The sequence below is a fragment of the Podarcis vaucheri genome (genome assembly GCF_965113315.1).
Source record: "Podarcis vaucheri genome assembly, chromosome: 5".
In the NCBI taxonomy this organism is placed as follows: Eukaryota; Metazoa; Chordata; class Lepidosauria; order Squamata; family Lacertidae; genus Podarcis; species Podarcis vaucheri.
The window spans coordinates 9,121,697-9,144,043 of NC_138763.1; the positions used below are offsets into that span (position 1 = coordinate 9,121,697).

The following is a 22,347-nucleotide window of genomic DNA, read 5'->3' on the forward strand; positions in this document are numbered from 1 at the left end:
AACACTGGACTAATTGCTTTCTATCAAAAACATTGCAATGGAACTCTTTTAATGTAAACAAGAAACCAGGGGGGGGGGTTGGGGGGGAGGGAGGATCGGGAAAATCATCTTTTTTGAGACCAGCCACTTAGATTTGTACAGCGCTGAATGATCACCGTGAACGAAAATAAAATACAGAAACACAACAACTCTTGCTTATGCGCTATGACACATAAGCCTCTGTGACACAATAAGCAGGTGGCTGTATTATTATGATGGGCTGGAGATTTTGGGCTAAGGACAGACAAGTCATCACAGGCACTAGAAGCCAGGGAGTAGGAGCCAGCTGCTGCCTTCAGGAGATGAGGAGGAAAAGGATGTCCACTAGGCCACACCTGGGTGGTCCTGTATATTCAGGTTTGCATCCTCTCTGCTTGAGCTCTGCAATTATCTCCTCCTTAATTTGTATGCGCTCAGCTGGGACCGAGTCAATGGGACTTAGAATCGTAGAAATCTCAACCAATGTCCTGCAATGCAGGAACCTTTTTTTTTTTTGCCCTATGTGGGGCTCAAACCCACAGCCCTGGAACTGAGAGCTTCATGCTCTACCAACCGAACTTTCGTTCTTTCTTTTCCTTTTTTTAAAAAAACAACAATTACTGAAATCTTTCAACATAAAATACAATCAGGATCAAAGTAGTCTACAATACAGGGATATTTAAAAGGACCAAAATATATAAAGAGAGAGAAAAGGAAAATGTACCCATAAGGCCCTTCACCATATTTATATTGTATGCATCCTGTCATCTATCTACATACATTTTTGCCAAAAATGGGGCTTGAACACACAACCCTGAAACCGAGAGTTTCATGCTCTACCAACTGAGCTTTCTTTCTTTTGCAAGCAGACATGCATGGTATTGCACTCCTACAGAGTTCAGAAGTCTTCCCCAACCTCCAGACATTTTGGACTACAATTCCCAACCTCCCTAAGAACTGCAGATGAAGGATGGTATACAAATTTAATTAGCTAATAATAATATATAAACACAAGATCATTTCTTTTCCTTTTCTTTTTTTTCACCTGTCGTGGCGCCCTGTATCCCTAGTACCATCCCTTCTGGAAGGTTTTAGGCCTTTTGAGTTGCCTCTAAAAGCACAGATAGTAATCTTCAACCTTTTTAGACCCAGGAACCCAGTTTCTCTGCATTGGGGGGACCCATTGCTTAATCTCGGAGCCTGCATTTGCTCCTGTGCTGCAACCCACCTCTGGGGCAGCCCCAGCCCACCAGCTGAAGACCAGTGGATGAGAATAAGGGAAACCTTTGGACTATTAGCCGATTTGTGTGGCTGGGGTGGAGAGAGCCACAGAGAGTTATGTAATACGAGAGAAACAACCCAGCACACAGCCACCCAGAAATAACATTGTGAAAGGTTTGGGTTGATCAATAAAGGGTGATGTGCTGCATTGTGTGTGAGGAGTCACTTCCAGTTAGCATCCTTATAAGGCTCAGAAGCTTAAAAGGGTGAGCAGTTATCCAATAAATAAGTACTGTGTTTTGGATGCATCCTAAAACTTGATAAAACAACAACAACAACAACTTCCAGATTCTATACACAAAATTATACAGAGCAATACTCTCCTACATGGAACAAAATGCTCTATTAAGTTTTGACATAACATGCTCTCTTCTGGTCAGATTAACCAATTACTCTGCCCCACTGTGTAGGAAACACAAGTGGGAAAAGGAACAAGCAGTTAAAAGAGGCTTTTTCTCTCTTGAGAATTAAACCCATCCACACCAAGTCTGAGCTAGTCTCCTGTCTGCATATCCCTAACATAGACTGCTAGAGGATGCGCAGAGCCCAGGTAGGGCACAGATTTGACCCATAAGGAAGAATCTGGGGTAAAAAATTGCAGACAGGAGACAAGGGACCTTTTATATGCAGAACACAAGCTCTGCCACTCAGTTATGGCCCCAAATGTTCTTGACAGCTGGCCTCCCCTAAGTTATTTTTTATTCTTTTATTCTTTATTAAATTTGTATACCACCCTATATGTAGATGTCAGCGCGGTTCACAACATAAAATTACAATCCAAAAAACACAAAATGCATGATAAAATTAAGAACATAAACAATAATCCACAACACATTTCAAAAGGGTACTGGATGTCAATCACATACTCTCCAACATTTATCCGATAAAAATAGCGGCATCCTATTCCATAATGATAATTTTACTATTTATACCCCACACATCTTACTGGGTTGCCCAGCCACTCTGGGCAGCTTCCAACATATATAAAAAGATTTTTCTAAAAATATTTCCTATACAAGATTGCCTTCAGGTGGCTTGGGGGTCGGATAACTCCATACCCTCCAACATTTCTCCAATGAACATAGGGGCATCCTAAAGAAAAGTGGAACATTCTGGGATTAAATCAGAAACCGGGACGGCTTCCTTAAATGAGGGACGTCCCTGGAAAATAGGGACACTTGGAGGGTCTGCAATCAGCCAACGGCCTGGTGGAAGAAGAATGTTTTTGCCTGGCGCCTAAAGGTATGTAATGAAGCCGCCAGTTGAACATTCCACAAAGGAGGGGCCACTGCAGAAAAGGCCTGTTCCTCTTGTGGAGGAGGCACACAAAGAAGGACCTCAGAGGATGACCCCTGGGTCCAGGTTGGTTCATATGGAGAGAGGTGATCCTTGAGATATTGTCCACTCTCTCCATATTCTCCTCTTCTGGTAATATAAAGCCCAGTTTCCAAAATAAAACTCTGAGCGATCCCTATCACAGCTTCATTGCTGAGTGAGTTCCTTCCTCCCTCCGCATTTCGGGTATCCGTCCATGCAGGACCGCCAGGGAAAAGCGGCAGTGTCCCAGGCTGCATCCTCACCACCAACTTGGCTCACGTCCCGAGCCAAGCACATGCAAAATAGGCCCCAACTTGCACTCACAGCCTCAGCGCATGGGTAGGTGGTGTTTATCCAGACTGCAGAGCAGCATCACTCAGCAAGGAAGGTGTGAGGCCTCCCTCCCTTCTCGACAACACATACCATCAGACAGGTACTTGTTATACGGCAGAGCAACTTTTGCAAAAACAACCGGAGTGGGGGGGAAAGAATCCATGCTGCTTGAGAGTCCTGAGCCACTCCTTGGAGAGGGAGGAGGCGCAGGAAGGACACCTCTCTCAGAGCATTCGCTTGCAAACCTTGTTAACTGTGGCAGACAAGCTGAGCCAGGGCTGGTTGGGAGAGCCTAGAGAAAATACCTCCTCCCGCATTTCTTAGAGAAGGAGTGGCAGAGATTCATAAGCATGGCTCCTCCAGCAGGACTAGGGAAGACCCCTCTCTGAAACCCTGGGGCCTGAAGTGATACTGCCAGTCAGAACTGGCAGACTAACCTATTGCCAACCCCAGAATGTGACCAGCTAGCCCGAGCGACGACTGCAGGAAACAAAAAAGGAGGAGAAAACAAGAAAAAAATATATTCTGAATCTCAGAAGCCAGAACAGCAAGAGGGATCGCTGCGCAGCGAAAGCAGAAATCCCTCTTGCTGTTCTGGCTTCTGGGATAGCTGCACAGCCTGCATTCACTCCATAAGATGCACACACATTTCCCCTTACTTTTTAGGAGGGAAAAAGTGAGTCTTATACAGCAAAAAATACGGTAATACTGGTGCTGTCATGGGCACTGTCCATGTAAGCCTGCACTGATTTGTAGGGAAACCAGCTGTACCTTCTCCTCCTGCCCTTGTGTTTTTAAGGGCCCCACATTGGTAAACACTTATCCTTTAGTCTCCTCCCTGTCCTTTGTTCCTGTCTGCATTTTTTCTCAAAATCAGGATTCTGCAGAAACCCAAACTTTGCAGAGCGTGTGCATGCAGAAAACAAGCCGAGCCTGCACAACATTCCTCGTTTATTTGCACCATCTCGTTTTCAAACCAGAACACACACACACCCCGTTCGTCGCATGCCCATCCTGCTCTTCCACCCGAGAGCTCGGGGCAGTTTATGTGGGGTTGTCCATGTTCTATCCATGCAGCTACTCTGTGGGGCAGGCTGGGTCGAGTGTGAGCAACTGTCCCAAGGCCACCCAGTACGCAACACATCTGAATGCAGATCAGAATCCAAGTTTCTCTGGTTGGTGGTTCCAACGCTCTAGGACAAGGATGGGGAATCTGGAAAGGCCACAACTCTCTTTCAGCACAGCTAGCTCTGGGATGATGGGTGCCACAGATTAGATGAAATCCTTAAAATTAAGCCCTTGCTAGCTCCCAGCAGCATTGCTGCCCAGGCGTTTATGTTCAGTTACACACACTGTGCTATTTGTCTGCACGGAACTGGTGGATTCTCAGGGACGCAGTGCACAAACCATCGTTTTGCTTGCATGTCCCACCTGGCTGGAGACATGTGCATGTTTAAGCATGTTCCTCCTAATCATGTACCACAGCGGAGATGAGGCAGGCAGAAGGCATTCAGTCAGCGCACACTGCAAAATGCAAATGGATCAACATTTGCTGAATAGGCAAATGGCACAACTCTGTGTTGCTTCAATACCTCTGACCCGGATGATTTCGCACACGGGTAAGCAAGTCTCAACTGTTCGCACAACCCTATGCATACAAAGAATCCTAGAATTTTAGAGCTGGAAGCGTAATCTAGTCCAACTTCTTGCAATGCAGGAATCTCAGCTAAACCATCCATTAACAGATGACCATCCAATCTCTGCTTAAAAACCTCCAAGGAAGGAAGAAGAAGAAGAAGAAGAAGAGTTTGGATTTGATATCCCGCCTTTCACTCCCTTTAAGGAGTCTCAAAGCGGCCAACATTCTCCTTTCCCTTCCTCCCCCACAACAAACACTCTGTGAGGTGAGTGGGGCTGAGAGACTTCAAAGAAGTGTGACTGGCCCAAGGTCACCCAGCAGCTGTATGTGGAGGAGCGGAGACGCGAACCCGGTTCACCAGATTATGAGACTACCACTCTTAACCACTACACCACACTGGTCCACAACCTCCTGAGGGAGTTTGTTCCACTTTCTAACAACTCTTACTGTCAGAAAGTTCTTCCTGATGTTGAGCCGGAATCTCCTTTCTTGTAACCTGAAGCCATGGGTTCGAGTCCTGCCCTCCAGAGCAGGAGAAAGCAAGCCTGTTCCATCTTCCATGTGGCAGCCCTCAAGATATTTGAAGATGGCCGTCAGATCTCCTCTCAGTCTCAAGCAGATGTGCCTTCTCAACCCCAGATTTACTCAGGTTCTCCCATGTGCGCATACTTCAGATACAAATGCATGTGCATTCTCAAAGCAACATGTGTGCCCAGATGGCATGGATGGCACGAAGACTCCAACATCTGTGCAGGGCTGGTGCCGTACCTGCAAGCAAGCCAGGGGTGAGGAACCTTCAGCTCTTCAGGTGTTGCTGAACTAGACGTTTCCACAGCATCTTCAGGTAAAATAGGGAATGTCCCTTGTCTGAAATCCTGAACAGCCACTGCAGTCAGCTAGCTGTGCCAATGGTCTGATTCAGCTCAAGGCAGCTTCCAACAGAGACGAGGCAGCTCAGTCGGTAGAGCGTGAGACTCTTAATCTTAGGGTTGTGGGTTCCAGCTCCACATTGGGCAAAAGATTGCAGGGGTTGGACTAGATGACCCTCACGGTCCCTTCCAACTCTACCATCTAGGATACTATGTAGTCGTACCTTGGAGGTTGAAGGCCTTGGCTCCCAAACAAATTGGCTCCCAGATGATCGAAACCCGGAAGTGAGTGTTCCGGTTTTCGAACGTTCTTTTGTAAGCCGAACGTCTGATGGGGCTTCCGCGGCTTTTGATTGGCTGCAGGAGCTTCCTGCAGCCAATCAAAAGCCATACTTTGGTTTCCAAACATTCTGGAAGTCGAACCGACTTCCGGAACAGATTCCATTCGACTTCCAAGGTACGACTGTATGTCCCATCAGCTCCAGCCAGCAGGGCCATTACTCAAGCAAGGCTGATGGGACTTGAGAATCCAGCAACACCACAGATCAGCTGCCCCCTGACCTAAGCACAGCAGGCACGTGTCCCTGACGCAAGTTGCATCCTTGTCCCATTTTCAGATTTTTGCTGACCCGCATCTGACTCAAATGCTCCACCTGCAGCATGGGAAGATTGCGGCTTCATTTAGAGTCCCAAACAAAGCCAGCGTTTCAAAGCAGCCTCTCTCTCTCTCTCTCTCTCTCTCTCTCTCTCTCTCTCTCTCTCTCATCATTGCTTCTCATATTACAGCAGCGCCTAAAGGCCCCAGCTCAGGCAGAGCCCCATTATAGGCAGACAATGAGCGCTGGTCCTTGCATCCAACTCTTTTAATTACAGGACAATAGGCAGAGGGAAGAAAGGGAAGGTGGATTAGTAGCTGCTTTGTGAGAGGGACCAAAAAAAAGAAGGAACTATGTTACTTGTCCCAGGCCATGCTAGGAGCAAAATGGGAAGAGCTGGCTGCTAGAGCAAGCATAATAAAAAGATGAACAAGTGAACCACCTCTTCGCTTGGATCCTCAGCCAGAGGCCTTTTCAGCCAGAGACACACACACTTCCCCAGGCATTTTCCAGATGTTTTAGACTACAACGCTCATCATCCCCCAGCCAACATTTGGTGGGAAGTGTGGTCCAATATCTGGAAGGCAACCGGTTGGAGAAGGTTGGTCAGTTCTTAATTTATGCTTAAGTTCAACCAACCAATGCACCTTTTGCTTAGACAGGCTTACACAGTCAAGTAAAGTCTACCTGCTGTTCAATATCTCAGGCACATATATTTGCACTAGCTTGTATTTCGACTCTTTTACCGAGAATTCTAATGCATATTTTCATTTCACGTAGACTGCCTTTATGATCCGACAAATTCCATCACATAAATAAATAAAACAGAGGGCAAAATGATACGTTACGCCTGGGATCATGTGACTAGCACCCACAATATAACACTCCTTTCTTCAAAAAGCAGCCAGTAGAACAACTCAATTTGGATGCATGCTATAGCACCAGTCTGGAGTTTAACACTTCACCAACATCAGGTATGGGGCAACCTTTGGCTCCCAGCCATTGCTGAACTAAAACTCAAATCAGTCATAGAATTGTAGAGTTGGAAGGCACCCCAAGGGACATCTAGTCCAACCCCTGCCTGCACTGCAGGAATCTCAACAAGCGGCCCCCCATCCAAACTGAAACCATACTGGACACTGCTTTGCTTTGCAAATGTGCCGGCAGATTTATGGCTGCACCGCTTGTTGCTCCAAGGCCAATAATGATAGGAGCTGTAGTTCCAGCAATGCCTGGAGATCCACAGGTTTCCCAAAGCTGCCTTAACTGCTGACTTCCCCAAACTGACCACCCAAATATCTGGGCAGAAATATATAATGGCATCAGGATGGGAGAGGTACATTTGCTTTAAAGCCCTAAACGGCTTTAAAGCCCTAAACAGCCTCGGTCCAGTATACCTGAAGGAGCGTCTCCACCCCCATCATTCTGCCCAGAGGCTGAGGTCCAGCGCCGAGGGCCTTCTGGCGGTTCCCTCACTGTGAGAAGCAAAGCTACAGGGAACCAGGCAGAGGGCCTTCTCGGTAGTGGCGCCCGCCCTGTGGAACGCCCTTCCAGCAGATGTCAAAGCGATAAACAACTACCTGACATTCAGGAGACATTTTAAGGCAGCCCTGTTCAGGGAAGTTTTTAACGTGTGATATTTTATTGTATTTTTGGTTTTTATGGAAGCCGCCCAGAGTGGCTGGGGAGGCCCAGCCAGATCGGCGGGGTATAAATAATAAATAATTATTATTATTATTATTATTATTATTATTATTATTATTATTGCTTGAAGAAGAAATGGTTGCCTCCCTCTCCTTTGCAAGGAAGCCTTGCTCCAGTTCACCCACACTCACGATTGCAGCTGCTTTTGGGAGAAGAAAATTACATCAGAAGTTCCTATCACAAAACTCCAGCATAACATGTAACTTCGCCCTTTACTCTGGTTGTAGGGTGAAGCACGGCTGTTAGGTAGAATGAATGAGCTATATGAGTCGGGACACATCCTGATCCAAATTCATGGTAGACACAAACTCACTTGCTCATGGGAAGGGGGGGGGGGAGAGAGAGAGAGAGAGAGAGGGGGGGGGAGCTGCTTGCCTGTCAGTAACACAGGGATAATTGTGGGTTGCCTTTCAGGGTTGCTGTATTGATTTCCGAGATAAAACCAAGCACACATACATAAGAGCCTTGCCACATCCTACCAAAGGCCCGAACTGTCCAGCACCTGCTTTCTACAAGGGCTGGCCTGATGGTCCCCCGCAGAAGCTTGAAAGCAGGACCTGAGCACAACAGCAGTCTCCCTCATTTGCTCCCCAGCAGCTGGTTTCCAGAGGCATGCAGCCTTTGGATCCTGAAGGTAAGAGTACAGCCATCGTGGGACTAGTAGCCGCTGCCTGTCGGAAGCGAGCCAGCAATAAATCACACCAAGTACATGAAGTTAACTCTGTATTGGAAGGAACAAGGTCTGCTTGGGAGGGCCTAACGAAGCCAGCAACTCTTCTTCTTCGGTAGGTCATGCCCACAGTTGCCAAAGTCTCCTCCTCTCCCGGGTCTTTCCCAAGCAATCTGAGACTGCGTTGGTGTGCCTGCCTTTGCTCCTCCCGTTAATGCCTCTCCTGGTCCTGGGAGACCAGGGGGAAGGGGAGCTGGTTGCAGGAGATGAGGAGACACCCTGGGTTCTTCACCAGCCTGACTCATCTCTGTCTCTTGACCTCCTTCCCATTCTGATTCTGGACTGCTGTCTGCAACAGTGTCCCCCCGCTCACTAAACCCTGTTACCTCTTCAGCTTCCAATACTTCCTCCTTTGACCACTCATCATCATCCCACCACCACTTCCCAGGCTCTGAGCCGTCTTCCCTTGGGGATTCCCCCAGCTGGTTCCTCCCACCATTCCTCTGTGTCCAGCCAACGTGTGACATCACTGATAGCATTAGCCTCCATAAATTTGCCTAACTCTCTTTTAAAGTCACCTACATTGGTGGCCTTCTTCACGTCTTGTGACAGGGAATTCCAGGAACTAACAGTGCCCTATGCAAAGCAGTATTTCCTTGTTCATCAGTACCCCTTACCCACTAGCAACCCACTGCACCCTCTGAAAGCCAGTACCTATTTAGAAAAGTTTAGAATGTGCCACAAAAGACTGCAATGTGGTAGGAGGGCAAATAAATGAGCCGCCTTCCGTAGACCTAAGCACTTTCACAAGCACAAAGCCACCAGCGGATACAACACCACAACATTGACATGGCTCAAATCGTCTGGATGCAACCCCATTCTTTGTGCTAGTAATGAATTTTGTGACATTGCATTTTTTAACGAAATGGGATGCTTTCTGCAGGAAAACACAGGTACAAGAGAGGTGCAAGGGAAAGGGCTATAGGAGAAAATTGTAGTATCATAGGAAGTATTATTGTTGCTGTCAGTGTCCAGGTAAAAACAATTGCTGCTGTAAAGAAGCAATTTCTGCCACATAAGCACAGGGTCTCTAGTGTGCATCACCTTGAAAGTTTGAGAGGGGCACAGTTCATATATTTGTATCAGCTAAAAGCTGGCCCCAACACAGCTCCCATCAGCTCCAGCTGTGTCGTGTCATGGAACATCCACAAACAGTCTAACTTTGGAGTGGGAAGGGCTGTTCAAAAATGCTGCAAAAATAGTGGACGGATGTGGGGAGACTCGTACATAGGGCATGGCAACAGAGTGTGCACACACTGCTGGTAGCCAGAAGGTGGGAAAAGCAGAGCGCACCCCAAGCGACAAGGGGTCTAGGGCAATGAAATGTGGGGGGCATCACAGCTCAGAGATGGGGGATATAAAGTAGGCAAAGTGATTTGAGGGAAGAGTAGATGGCTGCAGATGTCAGGGGGGTGTGGGTACTTGAAAGAAATACCAATGAAGAAAGTTCCACATAGGTCTTATCTTAGGACCGAGGAGGGAAAGGAACATTTATTTGTTTAGCCAACTTGCTCCCTGGGAACAGGCCTGTCATGCTGTGACTTTTAGGGTAGTTTTCTGATAAAAATGACCCTGAGAAGAAATCCAACATGGGAACACTCCCAGCTCCAGAAAGCCAGCGTGAAACCAGAAGGTCTTGCAGGGCTTTGAAGCCCAAAATATTGTGCCGCCCTCCTGGGAAGTGACCCAGGTTGGATTCTGTGCCAATGGCAGAACCAGTAAAGAGAAAGGGGGTCCAACTCACTTTCTCATGTCAGGATTTTCTTGGGGTTGGGGTGAAAAATAACTTCTAGCAGAAAACTGTGCGTTAATAATGCCAGAAAGCTTCAAGCACAGCAGGCTCCCGGAAAATCAACGTCTGTTTGTAGGGCCCCAATTGGTACCTTGGAAACCACAAATTAGCAGGATGCTGGGTACAGTATTTGGTTCTCGGCACATCCAAGACCCCAGCATGCGTCAACTCGAAGCCGTCCAACTCCTCTCCCCACAGCAGCGAGCCACGCCTGCGCAGACGCGGTGCGGCAGTCTCTGGCTGCCATTGTCCATTTTGCTCAAGGAGCGCCGCGGCCGCCATTTTGGGCTCCTTCAACAGCTCCGGCAAGAATTCGAGGAAAGCGAGAGGACCCAAAATGCACGGCTCTGTGACGGCTTCCTTAAGGCAAATAACTTTCAGGTGGCTTAGCCGTGCGTGGACCCCAGAATCTGCACCGAGAAAGTCTTATGAAGAATGTTTTCTGCGTGCACACCTGCCTCGTGGCCACTCGCTTCCCCACAAGATCCTCCTCAGTGCTGAGGGAAACATGAAGCCCAGTTCTCGCTCGCCTGCCAGGGCCTGCACACTTGAGAGAGAGTCGGGTTCCAGGGGATGCTGTCTCCCCTGCCATTCCCTTCTTACTGACCCGTGGCTCTCCCTGCTTGACCTCCCCACCACCTCCGGCTCATCAATCACAGACTTCCCTCTGCTCAGCGGGGAAGGAGGGAGGGGAGATGTACATTCGCCTCGGTTCCGGTGTTTCCCCTCCTTGCCAAGCAGCGGAGGGCCTCCCGGGCTCCAGTAGGCAAGCCGAGGGAACAGAGCGGCTTGCAGTTCTCCTCATGTCAGGAATATCCGTCCAGCCCTGCCACCTCCTCTACTGCCCCATCTGCTGAAACTGTCCGGCAAAATGTCTGCGGCGAGGGACAAAAAGCCGCCGCTTCTACTTTGTTGCAAAGCAAACAAAAACACAGCGCTCGGCAACTCCAAGCCATGGGTCTTCCTCGCCAATTTTAATCGGCGCAGGGTTTTTTGCGGCCCACCCTCAGTTTCCTGGCCTCCCCGCCTGCCGCGTGGATCCTGGACCCAAACTCCCACACTGTTCTTGCCAAGAACTCTCGGCTCTCTGCTGCCTTTGGGCTGGCACATGGATTTTGTCCCAGCCAAACCAAACTTTCAGTTTCAATCACAGCGACGGCACCAGCAGCCTGCATTCCGCCACTCTCTGAATGGCAAGGGTAGCAAACATGCTGTGACGCCACAGCAGTTCAGCCAATGGCTTTGGAGAGGGGGTTCAAGAGCCTGTGTCTGTTTCTCGAGAGAAGGGGGTAGCTGATGTCTCCCAGACAACTCTCGTCATCTTCAACCATCGCCCAGAGGGCTGAATCTGTTGGGAACCAAACCCCTGAAAGGCAGCCAATTGGGGAAGGTTGTTCCAGAGGCAATGAGAAACCAACCCCTGTTCCTCACATACAACAAGCACGTTTTTCTTCCCTCTGCAAAACAGTGACAAGAGCTCAGCAAGGAATGGGGAGAAGGGCCTCATTCTGATTTGGTGGCAACACACAGGTCATTGGACTGGGATTTCTTGCTCTCTCTCATTTTAGAAGAAATGTGTGGCCTCCTCTTTTCAAAGCTTCGAAAAAGAATATCGGAAGGCATTTAAGTGAGCTGCTTGCAGTATTTATAGCTATTTTTAGCTTTTTATAATCTTTGCCGGCAGTCGTGTCTTTGTACGGAGTAGTTATCCTCATTAATGGTTTTCATTGTTAAATCTAGATTTGTTTTTGTTACCTTTGTTCCCAATTCTTGTAAAATATTTATTTCTTCTGCTTTCTTTTGAGTTATACCTTGAGAACCCAATTTGGCGGGGGTGGAAGGATATGCAAAAAAAAAAAAAAAAAATCCTATAGGAGGGTTTGTGTTTTAGGAGGGAGGGAGCCCAGCCCGAAGATTCGTCACCACTGATCTATGAGCATTACCCAAGAAGGAGCTAGATAACGGCAACCAAGTGACCTAAAGACAGAGGATTTGTGGGGATTTTCCTCTCCTAAGCTAAGGAGGTTGGGGGGAAGTCATGGCAGAGGACCATAAAAAGTTATTGATTGATTGATTGATTGATTGATTGATTAAATTTGTATGCCCCCCTATATCTGTAAATCTCAGGGCGGTTCACAATATTTAAATAACAATATAAAAAACCCACAAAACACATTGCCATAAAACAGAAACAAACCAATAACTCCCGCCTCCACAGCACATTTGAAAGGGTGATGCAGAGAATACGAGAAGAAAGAAATGCCCTCTCATATCACCCTCCACCTCAAGGAGACTTTGTCCAAAGATAACATCTGCCAGTGCAACCAGGACGGGCGGAAGGAAACTCTGCAAAATAACTGAGAGCTGGCACAGTCCGTAAGCCTGACCAGTCTTCCTCAACCTGGTATCTTCCAGATGTTTTGGGCTACAATTCCCATCAGCCCCGGCCCAAAACATATGGAGAACACCAGCTTTAAGAAGGCCGAGCTATGTTAAGAGTGAGGCACACAGATTTTTAATGCATAAGCAAGTCTTGCAAAGTGCTCCCTCACGTTCACAAATACGTCTACCGGAGGTTTATTTGGCCATGGTAACTAACGTGGAATCTTCAGATGCAAAGTGAGAATATTTCTAAATACTGGCAAGCATGTATGGAGAATGCATTGTCTTTTTGTCCTGTTTGTAGCATTCCCAGTGATATCTGGTCAGTCAGTGTTGGAATCAGGATCCCAAAGTGGACCTTTGGCTTGACCCAGCGGAGCTCTTTGCGAGTGGCATCGCTCAAATCATTCGCACATAGTCCTCATTCACACCAAACATTTAAAGCACTTTTATGCCACTTTAAGCCATCATGCCTGCCCCGCTCCTGCCAAAGAATTCTGGGAGCTGTAGTTTACTACGGGTGCTGAGAGTTGCTAGACCACCCCTATTCCCCTCAGTGAGCTACGGTTTGCACAGTTCCCTGTGAAGAGGAATTGACTGTGAAACCACTCTGGGAATCGCAGTTCTATGAGGGGATTAGGGGCCTAATAGCAGTAGGAGTCTCAAAAAGAGATGGGGAAATTCTGGAAATTTTGAAGCGCTTTCCCCTAGCCTTTCCAAGGAGGAAAACCAGAATATTGGAAGTAAAGTTGAAACATGCAATACTTTCCTTCTTCACCAAACCTGAATTTATAATGCATCTTCATAAGATGAATTTTGAGCGAGTAGAACTACATTTTTAAAAGACATGTCACTCCTTACAAAGCCACATTCAAAACTCCTGGCTTCCCCCAAAGAAGCTCAGGAACTGTAATTTTCCAGGAGTTCTGGTAGCTGTAGCTCTATGATGGAAAACTACAGTTCCCACAGTTATTTTTGTGGGGCAGGGGGCAGCGAGGATGTGCTTCAAATGTACACGCACCCAGGGTCCCGATGAACACCCAAATTGCCAGCATCTTCACGAACTAATTTAGGCTGCGTTCACACAAAACAGCCAGACAAAATGGAGTTCTCTCCCGCCCTGCCAACCTCGCAGCAGCGCCCGAAGTTGCGGCTGGGAGAACCACCTTTTCCAGTTCCTTTTGCAGGTTCTTCTCCTGGGAGAGGAGGAAGAAAACAAGCGGGGGGTGGGAAAGCAAGCGAGAGAGATGTGCCGGTAGAAGAAGACGACTTTTATCTGAAAGACTTAGCCCCACAAACGGAGCAGCTCTGAAAGTCAACAAATTTAGCTGGCAAGCACATGGCCCCCCCAAACGGCCCTTTGCCAAAATTTCCCTCCCAGTCCTGCGCCTGGGGCAGTTACCCGAATCTCTGAACGGCCCTCCGCTCACTTCCTCCCAACGTGCGAACGCTAAACCCATCTGGAACTGTTTAAACCTAAATATCCTCCTCCCCCCCCCCAATAAACTCCCCAGTCCAAACTCTAGATTCCTCCGAAGTTAAAACAAGCAGAGAGAGAGAGAGGCAGAGGGAGAAGGGGCAACGAGAGAAAAGTGCCAGGGCCTGGCTCGATGGCGCTTTCTCTCTCCCTCTCTCCCCCACTTTTCATTTTCAGTTTAATTTCTGCGGGACTAGGATAAATCTGTCCCTGGCAATTGGTCAAAGCCGACACGTTTTTCTCGTTAATAAGTAAAGAGGGGGCCTCGGGTTCCTCACCGTTGGTGCGTGCGGAAGACGCACGGCACTGCCACCCTTTCGACACCTCCTCTGCCTGCGCTGCCAAGCAACTCCAGAACCAGAGTCCCTTCCTTTCTCTGGTTCTCCGGGGGTCTGAGAGGCAACGAAGCCCCTTCCCCTCTTGCCAGAGGAGGCAAGGGCTTCCCCCAGAAGTCTCAGCCAGAGCAAATGCTGTAGAAAGAGGCGGCTTTGGGACGGGACTTCAGCAGTGACCGGAGGGCCTCTGTCCAGCCCTTTTTGAAACGACGAAGGACAGAAAAAGCTGCTCAGGATCATAAGGATAGCCCACTGAGTCCTCGGGCGAATCCATGCAACTTCAGTGTTAAATGCAGCCTTCCCACACACAAACACACGCAAAAAACCCACCAAAACCCCAGAGCTGGCATGCATGCTGTCGATTCTAAACCCGGCCGAAGTTCCTACATGTTTCCTACATTTCACATTCCAAGGTGGGGGCTTGGGGGGGGGAACAGGTGCAAGGGAAAGCTGCAGGCTCCTAGAGACACAAGAGGAGGAAAAACACACACAAACAAAAACAAGAAGTCCACCACACACACCAGAGCAACAAGAGGGTTCCTATGTGCTGGAGAAACGGGCGGCACAATGGCCTTAAGGGAGCCATGGGGCCTGGGCTGACTTTCACAGCAACGGGGAAAGGGTCCAAATATTGTGCTGCTGCTGCTATTTCCCTTGCACGGAATCACACTTCCAGTTCCTTGCAAACCTTTCCATCTTTTCTTTCCCTTGCAAAAGTGAGCAGTCTTCGATAGCTATTTACATTTTTCTGTTGTGAACCGTTCTGGGATCTTTTAATGAAGGATAGCATACATGTTTAAATTATTATTATTATTATTATTATTATTATTATTATTATTATTATCTCATTCTTTCTTGTATCTCCACTGCATGCCTGAAATGCAGCTCTTTTTTTAACAAAGGAGAAGATAAACCCTACTAGACGGCAGCGCTCGCTGCTAAGAGGTATCCAACACGATCCCTCGAGTTACAAAATTTCAGCGGCATGTCTGTGCAGGGAGCTCATATCACTCCAAAAACATTGCTCAAAGGGGCCTTGCTCAGCCAGGCCCAGATTTAAGACCCATTTTCATCTTACGCACCACCCAAACAAAGCCATGGCATCAAATACGCACACACAAATTCCAGCTGAATTTAGCAGAGGGGTTTGAGAAGGATCTACATAGGCCAAGCTCCATGGCTGGCAGATCTCACATGCTGAAATGGAGGATAGTTCACAGAAGCTGTGGAGCTATGGAACTAGCTCCACCTTCTCAAACTTGGTGCCCCCTCCAGATGTTCTGGACTACAAGTCCCATCATCCCCTGCCATCATGGCACAGGTGATGGGAGGGTGGCAGGCTGAGGAAGGAAGCTCTAGCGTTCTTCCATGGTGCCAATGTGCTGCCCACAAAAGAACAGACCCAGATTCCATCTGAAATGTGCACGTGCAGCTGCCATGGCAAACACTTCTTCTCAAACCCGCCAGAGACATGCAACTTCCCTCAGATGGCAGCCAGGCACAACGCTACAAGAAACTACTCCTTTCACCCAAAGTTGCTGTCTGTCTCTATTCCACAACCGTGCAGCAGGCCCCCTTCTGCTGCAAGACATGCCCCACCCCAGAGGATGCAGGAGAGAAGGACCTTGAGGACGGCGAACAGATTCTGCTTTCCAGCCACACGCTGTGCAGTATTAATTATGGCAGTCAATCTAGCCGCCATTTTGACTCCTCCACCTGCCAATAGCCTCTAATGAGAGGCCCAATCGTTACACTATCTTTTGTTCCCCGGATGCGATCTTTGTGGAATCACAACAACCTGCTCCCTCATTAAGGCTGCATCTCCACATAGTGGCTTTGTGGAAACAAGAAAGCTTAAGCGAGGGAGGGCTGCCATATTTGCAAGCAGAGACGCATGTAAACACACAAACGAAAATGCCCACACGAGATGATGCGTCGTAACACGGGGCAATATGGTTTGGGGATTCCGGTTTTACGGATGGGAATCCCTCAAGTTCTGGAAACCCTGTCCGATGGGACAGCTTGGTCTTAAGTGGAAAAAACTGGACATCTGACCAGCCAGTCTATTTGGCAAAGAGGGAAGAATTCCAAAATGGGGGTCCGGGGTGGGCAAAGCAACACAAGCGCCTATGCGCTGTGGCTCCAGAACCCTCTACTCCATGCTCCCAGCTGGAGAGAACATGGTTCCCCGCACATGCGCGCTGATGCCTGCCTGCCCCCTTCCCTCATGCTTGGCACCACAAGGAGTAGCTGAACCTGGAAAAACCAGTTTGAGTCGGCACCGCAGGTAAGTAAAAGCGGGCCTGGAAGAAAAACACAACACAGAAAACAACACGTGAGCCCGTGATTCAGGTTCCTTGGGATGTTTAATTAAAACCTGCCGAGTACCCAGTCGCCAGCAACCGCCAAAACCAGCCTGCGGGAAGAAAGGGGGAAACGCAACCGAATATTTCATGCACGATGCCAGCCTTGACAAGAACTTTAAAAAGGAGGAGGAGGAGGGAAAAGCCCCAAATGCCACCACAAAGGGTGCTTGGGTGCGAATCGTCCGGTACTAGGGATTCCCCACCATTAAGGGAAATGGAGGGAACAGAGATCATTTTAACCCAAGAGAGTCAGCATCATGATCAGCCTAGCGCTTGCCCGTGTAGCTCAAGGGGAAGCTCAGTTAGGCACCGAGAAAATAAGAAGATGAGAGCAAGGAAAGTATAGAAAGTACAGAGAACACCGTCCCGGGAGGGGGGACTCTCAGAAGTCCACGCAGCTCGTCTTGTAAGCTTGCCCTCGTCGCCAATTAGCCGGCTGCTCTTCTGGGCACAAAGGAACAGCCTCTCTCTCCCCCCAGACGGATGAGCCAGCTTGCAAGGAATGGGAGATTTAATGAGCTCGGCCAGAGCTTCCCGAGTTCTGTGACCAGATTCCCCTCAGCCTTATCCTAAAGCATCAACAAAACAGCAGGCCGAGTGTCCCCGCCGAGAGAGGAGGCAGTTCAGTGAACTGTAATTAAAAGAAAGCAAATCTCGCTCCGTCAGGGAAATACCTGGCAGCGCATCTATAGAATCGGGAGGGGAGAAAACGCGACGTTGCACGCAGACGCACCACGCACATCGCGCTACGTCAAAACATGTGCATAAATACGTGCATTGTGCTACACTAGACTGGGAGCCCACTGCCACAGAAACAAATGCACTATAGAATTCAGCCAGGCTTTATAGAGCTAAAATGCGCCTCCCAAACCAGCCTCCATCTTCGCTCAACTCAAGCAAAACTTGGGAAAGGATGAACAAGCTTCCCTCCTGACCCACTTAATGCCACAAGCACCCCCGCGCTCCACATTAAGCTAATGTGAAACAATCACTCCCACTACCCAGTTCTGTATTTACATTCACCTGCATGGGCTTCACCCACAAAGAGGTGGTGATGGTGGGAAAATCCACTTTTGAAACCGCACCTTTAGTCGCTAGGGTAGCGGTTAGAGGGTCTTATGAGATAACTTCTGGGCATTTAGTGATCTTATGTAGCTGCTCTGCAGCACAGGGAGTTGAGCGTAAACAGAAATGCGTCCCCTCTGCTTTCCATTTGTCCCCAATATCCTCCTCCTCCCAATGTCTCAGCAAAGAGTTATTCATTTACCCAGTCATGGGAATACAGGGGGCGGAGGAGCCCTTTGCAAAAGTGGAGAGGTTAATTGTGCCCCGAATCCCTCGGTGCAGTGTCAGGGTGCAAGCTAGCCAGGACAAAGGAAAAGGAAACCCTCGAGGTTTTGCAGGGACAGGAGCTGCTCTTGTCCGTCTTGCCCCTACAGAGTTTGTGCCTCTTTGTGCGCAGGTGAGCAGGCAGGAAGAAGAAAAAGAACCTGTCTTTTGCCATTGTTCCCAAACCAGTATTATTAATTCCTTCCCTTGCGCCCAGCCCTGGGAGGGGGGGGGGGGAGAAGCACAGGGCATCAGAAGCACTAAGAGGTATAGAAAATGTGGTTTAATGCAGTTTAAATTAACGGCGTATCGTTTTTCTTTCTCTTTCCAGCAGAACAGGGGTGGGTTGGTCCCAAGCAAGGGAAGCAGCAAAAACTGAGCAAAAGGGAAAGAAGAGAAAGCTTGCATTTTCCAAAAGCGCTCCTCCTTCCCCTCCTGCGCTCTTCGGCCGAGCAAGGGAAACCTATTCCCGTGGGACCTCGGCTCCCCAGCCCAGCTCTACTCTCTTCGCGTTCAAGTGCCTTTGCCAGAGAAAGCCGCCGCCGTTGCTTCTGGGCCAGAGCATTCCTGCTCCGGCAGGCTGAGGCGCTGCTGAACCAGAGAAGAAAAACACACTGTAACTTCAAACAGACCCAGCACGCTTGCACAGAAATCTGGGGGAAGGAACCATTTTCTTCCCAGCCCTTACAAAGCCCTCTGTGACTCGCTGCTGAAAAGCAGGCTTCTCCACACACACACACACACACACACACACACACACACACACAGAGCTCTCCTCCTCGGCCCCTCGACGTCTCCCCTTCTGCGCTCCCTTGCAAAGAAACTGGACTCTCCACCAGGCTCCCGATAGGTCAAGCCAAGAGGAGCAGCGGGGAGGAGAGGGGAGAAGGAGCACAATTGAACAGAGTCGTGTTGCATTTTTTTTTTTAAAAAAGCCCAGACACAAGTCTAAAAATGTGCACGCTCACACCCCAGCCGACCGCAAAATCCCAACTCTCACGGGTCAGGACGCAGAGGTAACAAAACTAGCTGGGAGTTACACATTTCTGGCACCGAAACCTGACAGGGCAGCGCGAGGTGGCAGAATCCCCGGTTACTAGCAGCTGCGGTTTATATAGAGTGTGCGCATATGGATTTATTGCTGCTATGGATTTATTATTAGCACTAAAGTAATGCATACACTAGATTTACAGTAACTGCTCAAAAACGGCACAGTCTGGATCAGGAAGCAGCTTTTTTAAACAGCGGGGGGGGGGACCCACAACACAATGCGCGTATTATTTTTATTTTTAAGTGAGAGCCCCCGCCCCACAAAAAGGGAATGTAAGAGCGCATTCCTGGTGATCTTAAGGGTCAAGCGACCCTGATTCGCAGAGTTAAGTCACAACATATGCCGCACACGCCACTGCTCGGTTTACACGCAGCCCAGCTGGAACAAAAGGCAGAGCAGGAAAAGTGCAGGTTGAGAAGCCAACTCTCGAACCCACCCAAGAACACGCCCCGCAGACCCCAAGCGAGCGCCTCGCGGAGAGAGCCTGGCATGAAGCAGAGACGCAAACTCCTCCGTCTGCAAGGTGGTGCTCTTTTTAAATACACACACATAAGGGAAACAGTTGAAAAAGGAAAAGGAAAAAAGGGTTGCCATTCCTGAGCAAGCCTTTCTATAGCCTCCGATTTGCTCTTCGTTTAGGAGGTTAACGGGGACCTGATCTCGATGACAAGCTGCCACCCCATTTTCTCAAAGCAGGACAGGACAAAGACGCATTGATCTACACGGGCCTGACAATCACAGCGGCAGAGAACGGAAGAAACTTAAGGGAAACACCTGAAGTGTGGAGCGTGGCAGACACTGTACCCATAAAGCACGCCAGGTCAGGGAAATCAGAACACCAAGACGACAAAGAGAAGGCAGGCAGACTTGCAGAACGCACAACACTGGTTTTAAGTCTTGTGATGGGTCCCCTTCACGAGATCTTTGTGGGTTTGCCCTGGTTTCTGATACAATTTGGTGACATGCCTGGGCTGTCCCCATCTGGGCAAATGGAGCTGCATATATGGAACAGGAAAAAATTGTATCCCTCTGCAGGAATTTCCAATTCAGTGTTAAAGGCCCTTGTTCTCCAGGAGTTAAATTATCTTGGAGAAAGGGAGATATTCCACAAAGTGGCTGCCTGCCTGTGTTGATGTCTCTCGCCTTCCAGCTGAGGCAGTTCCCAAAAAGGCGGAAAAGCTCCAATCTTGTTCTGCACAAAAGGAGCCAAGGTAATTTGGAAGGAGGCATGTTTCTTGAAAATCTCAGAAGGAGCCAAAAAGGGTTCCTTACACACACACACCCTCCCACCCCTTCTCTTTCTCTCTCACTCTCATTTCACCACAAACCCAGCGCCTTTGCCATCCCAGCAAAAGAATGTGCCTGTGAAGGAAAACTTGAAGCCAGCGTCAAACAGGGGAGAAGAAGAAAGGAAGTCAAAAGCATGTTTTTGAATGTATCCAAGGGAAGCGATGCTGAAGCTGGCGGGTTTTAAGATCTGATGTATTTGGGGAAATTCACAGGAGCTACTTTTAAAGAGACAACTTCCATATTTGTGTGGAAGGGAGGCTGGGAGGTAGCTGGAGAAATGAAGCTGTCTATTAAGAAAATTCCCCAGCACTGATTTTTGAGAATGTGTCACATATGTCTGCATTCCAGCTTCTGTGCTGTTCTTCTTGTGCATGCTGAAAACATGTATCGTCCCCCCCACTCTCATTTTGACAAGATTCAGAACACAAAGGGCAAGATGAACCAATTTTTTTTCCGAGCTTGCTCAAAGGCCCAACACCTTTTCTCTGATGGGACAAAAGCTCGTGATTCCCACGCATTTGGCAAAATGACTAAAGTTAAAACTTCTACCAGAACTGGAAAACAACCAGTTTCCTCTCCTCTGGCCTCGCAATTCAACTGAGTTGCAAGCCTTTCGTCCTGGTTCTTGAATGCTCAACCTTTCGGTGAGGCTAAAGAGCACCATTTCTGGGCTTCAGGACTGAGGGGTTGTGGAAAAGCAAACTTGAAATCTGCCTACACCCAAAAGGAACATTAATGTCTACTGTTCTTTTGCTGAAGATAGGAAGTATATGGGGGGAGATTCCACTAGAATACAAACCTCTCCATTTCTGCTAAAATTGTGCTTTATACTAAACAGAAGTATCATTTGGGCTTAAAGCAGGAATAGGATACTCAGGCTATCTTCAGGTGGCTCCAACAATTTCTGCAGAATCGGAACTTTTCAGTGAGACATCTATGCTGTGAAATGCAACAACTAAGTAAGCCACTGCTCTTACATGTGAGGCTCTCTTACAGAGGGAACTCATTTTAAAACAAACTCTGAACTTGGCTTTTTTATTTTTAAAGTCTACCACGAACTGCTTCATTTCACAGCTTTGCTTTTCTGTTTAATGCAGGCCAAGTGACAGAAGTACCCTCTCTGCCTCCCCGGTTCCCAGTCTGAAGAAAACAGCATCCTGCTCCCACAGCCAGAAGAAAGCAGTCCAAAGAACTGAGAAAAGAATGCAAACCCAAATTCCGAGCTGCAAAGGTCTAAAACTCACCCGCAGTCAAAAGCATGGCACACTTAGCAACTTTATGGATAGCACTTGACAGTTCTGAGGATCTCTTCTCTCTCATCTGCCACTTACAACACAATCGCCCTCCAAAATCTAGCTGAGCCAACTCTCAGCAAGCCACACAACGGGCAGCAAGGCCAAGGCAGGCCAGTTGGCCACCAGCTTCCTTCGCTTGCCCCCCAGTTTTGAAGCTGCTGGTGTCATAACACAGGACCTCAACATTAAGCAGTGGTGGTGGCCCTATCTAACGCCACGGTTCAGAAAGTGGGGGGCAGAGGATCTAAGTTAGAAGACCCTGGAAAGACCAGAGACTGGATCTCAAGCCAAGTGGGCATGCTTCGGACTTGATTATTTTCATGGAGGCTGCCATAGATTTGTGAAACAGAGGCTGGAGGGCAGAAGAAGGGGCCAAGTGTTTGAATTGGGGGGGGTAGGGCGGAGGTGGAACAATTGCCCATCCCAAACAGACAGGGACAATGGCTTCTCTCCAGACACCCATCCAAGGCAATGGACGGGCGTTCTGGGGCGTGTATGTGGACTCAGGACAGCAGACGCCTTTGGAGGCTGCCTCTCCATCTG

At 48.5% G+C, this 22,347-nt stretch overlaps 1 protein-coding gene across 3 annotated transcripts in view; it reads right to left on the reverse strand.

Annotated features, from left to right (window-relative positions):
- The window catches only part of EPHB3 (EPH receptor B3), an 87,162-nt gene that overhangs the window by 63,640 nt on the left and 1,175 nt on the right, over positions 1-22,347 (reverse strand). Inside the window, exon 1 of one of the 3 annotated variants that reach the window (XM_082223978.1) lies at positions 21,754-21,784. The exons of the other annotated variants lie outside the window; for them this stretch is intronic. Within the exon in view, the coding sequence (XP_082080104.1) occupies positions 21,754-21,769 (16 nt within the window). The 5' untranslated portion in view covers positions 21,770-21,784. Of the gene's footprint in view, positions 1-21,753; positions 21,785-22,347 lie in introns of those variants that run through there. 3 annotated transcript variants of the gene reach the window in all.